Source organism: Bos indicus x Bos taurus, chromosome 14 (genome assembly GCF_003369695.1).
Source record: "Bos indicus x Bos taurus breed Angus x Brahman F1 hybrid chromosome 14, Bos_hybrid_MaternalHap_v2.0, whole genome shotgun sequence".
NCBI lineage: Eukaryota > Metazoa > Chordata > Mammalia > Artiodactyla > Bovidae > Bos > Bos indicus x Bos taurus.
Window position 1 is genome coordinate 44,983,160 of NC_040089.1, and position 6,994 is coordinate 44,990,153.

Genomic DNA, 6,994 nt, shown 5'->3' on the forward strand with positions numbered 1-6,994 from the left:
ATGGTAAAGAAGGACTTCATATTCAGTAATAGTATATATTTATCATTTTCTACCTAAGACTATGGGAAATTCATATTTTTTTCACCTTGGATTATTATTTTACAAATCATATTATACTGGAAACAAAGCAATAATACAATTTTATATTTCCATCACTAAATTATGAGTAAGAAATTGTTAAACATAATGAATAAATGATTACATAGCCTTATAAATCTAAAAAGTTTTATTTAACCAACATAACCATATCAAAATCAGTCTGGAAGAAAATCAGTTTCTTGCTTATTAGTGGAAAATAACAATATATGTTTGGACAACGTATCCAGCAGAAAGTCATGGAGTTCGATGCAAACGTCATCCATTTCAATATCCCTTGGCTTATGCTCTCTCATAAACTCTGGTGGCAGTGACACCATTCATGACACATTCCTAGGCACAAAAGCAAAATATTGGTAAAATCCTCAGGACTAAACAACTTATGTTTTATTTATTTATTGTCTCCTTCAATGTTGAGCAGGAAAAAATGTTCATCAAAAGATATTCCCTCTTGGCTCTTCTTATATACCTGATATTGTAATAAACTAGGGAGACACAAAGATCAAGAAGATACAAGACTTGGCCTCAAGGAATCTTACCATCTATGTGGTGAGTGAAAAACATAATTAGAAATGCACAATACAATACGGTTCACATTGAGAGGGATAAGAAAATACTGCTGGGGGCACAGTATACCTAGACGGAGCTTAGAAGGATAATTGTCAGAGTGAAACCATAATCCCAATAGACTAACTTTTCATTCTACAAGGGCGATTGTCTATTTCTCTAGGTAGGATAACAATTATGGGATGACCTAGCACTAAAATCTAGAATTAAGTAGTGAGAAGATACTCACCAGCACCATCTTATCATCCACGAGTTTTCTCTTTATGGTGGTTGATTTTCCATCCCAGTTTTGTACTTGTACCAGAGCACCTTCATCTAAGTTTACGATGCTCTGTGGGGATAATTAAAAGTGATTACAATGATGGAGGGAAAAAAAATAGAGTGCTTTTATTTGCTTATTTTGAGGTTCTTAGCAATTCTAAATTACAAGAAAATGTTGCAAAATAAAACAATGAATGCCAAAAACAACATACAAAATTACATGTATATTATGATCAGAATATTATACAAACATGCATTTGAAAAAAAAATACTGTGAAAGAATATAGATAATAAATTTATGTGGAATAGCATCATAGGGGTTTTTTTTTTCCTTTCCCCCCACTCTTTTAAAAGTTCTCTAACATTGTTATGTTACTTCAATTTACTTCAAATAATATATATATATATATATAAATACACACATATATATGGTATGACAAGTAAATTATTATGTTAAACATTTTTAAAGTAATAAGGACAATTTTATTAAATGGGAGAAAATTCACCAGCTAAATATCAAAGGTAACATGGTTCAGATCTAGCAATCTGAGATTTTTGGCTTATAATGGAATGGCTTTCCTCCTTCTACAAAATGGTTTGCTATAGGCAGCAGTCATTTATAAATCAGGTTTTTTACTCTGCTCCAGTTCTTTATTTCTCACCTTGACTTTCCTGTCATCTGGAGTGATTTCATCAAATTCCTGGCCCAATTTGAAGGAAATCTCAGTATTTTTAAAGGTGCTTTCTGATTTAATGGTGACCACACCCCCATTCAAACTGATGATCAAAGTGGGTTTGGCCATGCCAGCCACTTTCCTGGTAGCAAAGCCCACGCCTATAGTTGGGAAAAGAAAAATGTCAAGTATACAGTTTTTCTCTCATATATTTATCTAAGAAAGAGCAGGTGTGTGTGTGTGTATTTAGACAGACGCATGTGTGCCCATATACCTATCTACAGTCCAGTGTGTATATTAAAGGAGAAATACTCCAGAGAGTTTATTATTAAAGTCTTTATTTAAACATCTCCTGAAAATAAGTAAAATCAGCTAATACTTAAAGAACACCCAAGGCACAATTAGATATTAAGTCTGTTCTTTAAATTTCCCCCTCTGGGTTTCAGATGAGACTCTTCAGGAGACCCATTGTTAATTTTCTATAAGCATATGTAAAAGGTTAAATTTTCTGGGACATACATATCGTAAAAATCACTGCACTCCCAAAATAACTGTCCATCTTAACCATGAGAGCAGCCAGCTTCATTTGACTCAGTTCATGAAATACTTGGGAATCTCAACCATTGCTTCTTGAATAACAAAAATGATCTAATCCATAGTCAAAAGTAGAACTTTTAATAGGATTCAGGGGACCAATAGAGAGTCACTCAGTTAAAATTTAATTTGGGTGTACAAAAACCACATTTAATGGGATTCGCTGCCACACCTAGTTTTCTTGGCTTTTCATAATTACTCTGAAATGAAGATCTTGATTACTTTTTCTGAAAGGCAAAACTTTTCTTGCATTCATACCATTTTAGAATGGTGATGGTATTCCCAATAAATTATAGAAAAATTTAAAGAGGGCTTAGGCATCAAATGAAAATTTCAAAGTTTAAGAAATCGTTATTTTAGTAAGTTCAGAAATTAATACTTTGCTTCCCAATCACTTAAGTGGCAAACTCCTCTTTTTTAAAAAAAGAAAAAATATGAATGTGTTTTGGGGGATGTTACAGCTTTGGGTTGAATTATTTACAACTTAACATAGAAAACAGTACCTTACCATCACTGCATGTTTTATAGAGATTTATGACAGTCATAGGTGTGTTGGACTTTTTAAATGCACATGTACAAATCTACTTCTTTGACTATGTATAGATACCAAAATTTAAGAATAGTGGGGAGGCGATATATCATACAAAACAAGCAATGCTAAGGCTCTGATTTAGCCCCCTGTCTGAAAGTGGTGACAGGTGGGAAGATAATATGCTGCTTCATCAAGTCTTGTCTCTGTTACAAAATGTAACCTCAAATTCATGGAGTGAGTCAGCACAGTGAGTGCATGAGACATCGGGTGTGGTCCAGATTCTCCAAGCTTAGGAACATCACACTCTCCTCTTGCTTGATTCTGTTTTCATTTGACTGATGAAAATGATACCTGCTGACTGAAGGTAATCAAATAGAGCAGCTAATTTCAGAATGTATCTTATTGTCTTTCATTATCATCAATACTTAATCATTTTAAAAGACTGTGGTGCCTGCATGTGTGCTAAGTCTCTTCAGTCATGTCTGACTCTTTGCAACCCTATGAACCATAGTGCACCAGGCTCCTCTGTTCATGGGATTCTCCAGGCAAGAATACTGAAGTAGGTTGCCATGCCCTCCTCTAGGGGAATCTTCCTGACCCAGGAATCGAACCCTCTGTCTCTTAAATCTCCTGAATTGGCAGGTGGGTTCTTTACCACTAGCACCATATAGGAAGCCCAAACGCAATGGTATAAGAATTTAAATAAAATACTAAAAGTGTAAAATGCTTCTAAAAATAAATAGGTAAATAGACTCAAGTCCTGTAATATCAATATCAGTGCATACTGATTAGTTTATTGAGTTACAACTAGTCAGAAGTCTGGAAAACTAGTTCTCACTCATATTGATGTTCCTGATTTCCTTCTTGTCTATAAACATGGAAAACAGTAGTTATAAACAAGCAAGAAATAACTATAAGATTTAGAAGAAGGTTAAGTCTTGAGATTTAGGGATTAAATTATAACCTCTAATAAAGATATTGTGAAAAAAATCCCTCCTTAATTTGCAACCCATGGATACATCTTCATCATGCATGGGTAGGGCTGTCTGACTGAATTCCCGCCTCTCTGCTCCTTTGCTTTACCTTTGTAATTATCTGGGGAACATACAGGCAGTCTTAGCAGAATCCAAAAACTTGAAAGCCTCTATTCTCAATAATTCTGTGTCATGCCTTGTAATATTAAGTCAAACAAATATCTAAGACTTTCAAGGAAACATTTTCAGAAATTAGATTTTTTCCTTCCATAATACAACCACACATTTTAACAGATTGACTTTAAAACAATAAAATAATTGGTTAACATACATTACTCAAAAAATTATGTTAAGATGATAAATACAGTGCTTTCAGTTTCAAATGGAAATTATCACATGCTAGGGAATAAATATAGGCTTATTTCCAAGTTATTGCTTATTTTATATGCAAAAGGAATGAATGAAAAAGAGGCAGAAAGCCAAGTAAACCAAAGATACTCCAGTTTAGCAATCAAATAAAATCTTGTCATTTCTATACAATGCCACTTATACTCTTTTTCATATCAGTTCACCTTTAGGAAGTATTAGTTGTGACTTCCATCTAGAATGTTTCTGGAAACAAATGATTCTCACTTGTTATTTTTATCACCTCTGTATAGAAAGCAGCATTTCATGTCAGACCAATGCTTCCAGAGTGAAAAAGAACCATAGGCCTCTCTTTCCTAGAGAAAAAGTTATAAGCCCAGCCATTCAACAATGCATTTCCTTACCCACTTCTTTCATGTAATCATCAAAGTTTTCACTGGAGACAAGTTTCCAGGTACCTACAAATGCATCACACATTTTGTGAGCTTTCTAGAATTCTTCAAGGTGAGAAAGAAGTGCAGCTTTCAGCAAGATGCTATTACCCTCTGAGTCCAGATATCTTCCTTTTAAAGGTGCCCAGATCATGTGATCTTGGGCATAACCAATTGGGAATGATATCCGATCATTTCCTTCATTGCCAGCCTCTGCAGTTTTCCCTCTGAGTCATGTTTTTAATAGAAATTTCTCAACTTTGGCTCTCCTTGGCAAATGGTCACTGGACTCAGAGTACAACTTATTTTTAACCTTTAACAGAATATTTCAATAATCTTGTTTTGACAGCTTAAAATTCAGTGCATTGAATTTCCTATTTTTTTTTATACATATTTATTCCAGTGTAGAGTGGACCCAGTGTAATTATCTTGGGATAAATTCTGACTCCCTTTTCTAGAGTTCCTATTAAAATTGTAATTATGTGGTTCGTTTGAATTGAGGAACGTAAGAATTACCTTGGATATTCTTAAGTAATTGCAAAGGCTATTGGGGGCAGTACTGTCTCAGGAATTACCTGGAAATTAAAACAAAATAAGTAATGGCATTTTAAAGTATCCCAGCTTCCTCATTTCAAATGTTTTATATGAATGAAAAAGAAAAAGTAAGTTTAATTCTCCACCAGGAATCTAGACAGCAGTTTTAACTGACAAATGATCATTTAACCTCATTCTTTCCATTCCCTAAATAAGAGCATAGTGTGGATTTCCACAGACTTCCTAAAAAAAAGGCACCGATCCAAAATATACTCCCCTTACTGAGAAAATTCGTCCTGTTCCTGACCTATATTATAAGCTCTAAATTTATCCAGATCTAAATGGTGCTGCTTTACTTAAATGCAATCTGGAGTGGGGTAGTCACAAGCTTCTGAGGTCTAATTCCCTTCTTTTACATAGCAAATACGTCATGAGAATGCTTTTCTAAAGTAACCATGTTTATCGGTCCCCCCGCAGCCCCACCAGAATGATGGAAGACGGTCATATGGGCAACAAACTCCCGTGAACACACCTAGATTTTAGGAAAGAAAAAAAAAATTAAAACACCATGGGGTGTGTTCCGTATCACTGCACTGCGTATAACACTGAACTGTATCTGCTGAGCATATCATTGATTTGTAGGAATCCTAAGGGCTTCCCAGAAATGGTTGAGTAAGAGGATTCCGTAAAGGACAGATTTTCTGTAGGCATGAAATTTGCTAAGAAAAACGGGTAAAGTTGTGTTACAATAGTAACTTTTAATGGTTGCATATGTTAACGGCACAGTGATAATGATCATTCAGTCTGAACTGTTGCATAGACATATAGACTGTGGGTGATGTACCATTCAGGGTAGGCTTACTATTATGAATTCATCGAACAAGAAAATAAAAATGATCAAGTTTCATACAGGGATAACTTCATGTTCTAAACTAATAAATGGCTTTTGTTTTTAGTTTGTTTTGCTTTTATGATAATTTTTTAGAGAAGTTTCAGGTTTATAACAAAATTGAGAGGAAAGTACAGAGATTTCTCATGTACTCCCTGTTCCCCCATATGGATAGCCTCCCCCATTATCAATATCATTCACCAGAATGGTAATTTTTACTAAGAATGAACCTATATTGGTATATTATAATCACTCAAAGTCCATATATTACCTTAGGGTTCACTTTTGGTATTATATGTTCCATGTGTTTGGACAAAGTATTAATATAATGACATGTTGTTGTTGTTTTGATTTAGGTCATACCTGAATGGTCTAGTGGTTTTCCCTGCTTTCTTCAATTTAAGTCTGAATTTGGCAATAAGGAACTCATGATCTGAGCCACAGTCAGCTCCCAGTCTTGTTTTTGCTGACTGTATAGAGCTTCTCCATTTTTGGCTGCAAAGAATATAATCAATCTAACTTCGGTGTTGACCATCTGGTGATGTCCATGTGTAGAGTCACCTCTTGTGTTGTTCGAAGAGGGTGTTTGCTATGACCAGTGCATTCTCTTGGCAAAACTCTATTAGCCTTTGCCCTGCTTCATTCCGTATTCCAAGGCCAAATTTGCCTGTTACTCCAGGTGTTTCTTGACTTCCTACTTTTGCATTCCAGTCCCCTATAATGAAAAGGACATCTTTTTTGAGTGTTAGTTCTAAAAGGTCTTGTAGGTCTTCCTAGAACCGTTCAACTTCAGCTTCTTCAGCGTTATTGGTTGGTGCATAGACTTGGATTACTGTGATATTGAATGGTTTGCCTTGGAAACGAACAGAGATCATTCTGTCGTTTTTGAGATTGCATCCAAGTACTGCATTTCGGACTCTTTTGTTGACCGTGATGGCTACTCCATTTCTTCTGAGGGATTCCTGCCTGCAGTAGTAGATATAATGGTCATCTGAGTTAAATTCATGCATTCCAGTCCATTTGAGTTCGCTGATTCCTAGAATGTCGATTTCACTCTTGCCATCTCCTGTTGGACC

The 6,994-nt window shown here is 35.1% G+C and overlaps 1 protein-coding gene across 1 annotated transcript; it reads right to left on the reverse strand.

The window, feature by feature from the left end:
* Nucleotides 1-203: 203 nt before the first annotated feature.
* LOC113904302 (fatty acid-binding protein, adipocyte) lies at nucleotides 204-4,616 on the reverse strand. The gene is made up of 4 exons (XM_027561259.1): nucleotides 4,469-4,616; nucleotides 1,587-1,759; nucleotides 893-994; nucleotides 204-429 (listed from the first exon to the last, which is right to left on the reverse strand). The coding sequence occupies exons 1-4, from the start codon at nucleotides 4,539-4,541 to the stop codon at nucleotides 379-381; spliced, it is 399 nt and encodes a 132-aa protein (XP_027417060.1). The 5' UTR covers nucleotides 4,542-4,616; the 3' UTR covers nucleotides 204-378.
* Between the last annotated feature and the right edge of the window lie 2,378 nt (nucleotides 4,617-6,994).

What these genes read in the sequence shown, in the direction of transcription:
- LOC113904302 (XM_027561259.1), bottom strand. Translation starts at nt 4,541, where the DNA reads ATGTGTGATGCATTTGTAGGTACCTGGAAACTTGTCTCCAGTGAAAAC. An exon ending in TGATTACATGAAAGAAGTGG is followed by an intron (nt 1,760 to 4,468) that starts GTAAGGAAATGC and finishes TCCCAACTATAG; the next exon opens with GCGTGGGCTTTGCTACCAGG. An exon ending in TGGATGATAAGATGGTGCTG is followed by an intron (nt 430 to 892) that starts GTGAGTATCTTC and finishes TTTTGTGCCTAG; the next exon opens with GAATGTGTCATGAATGGTGT.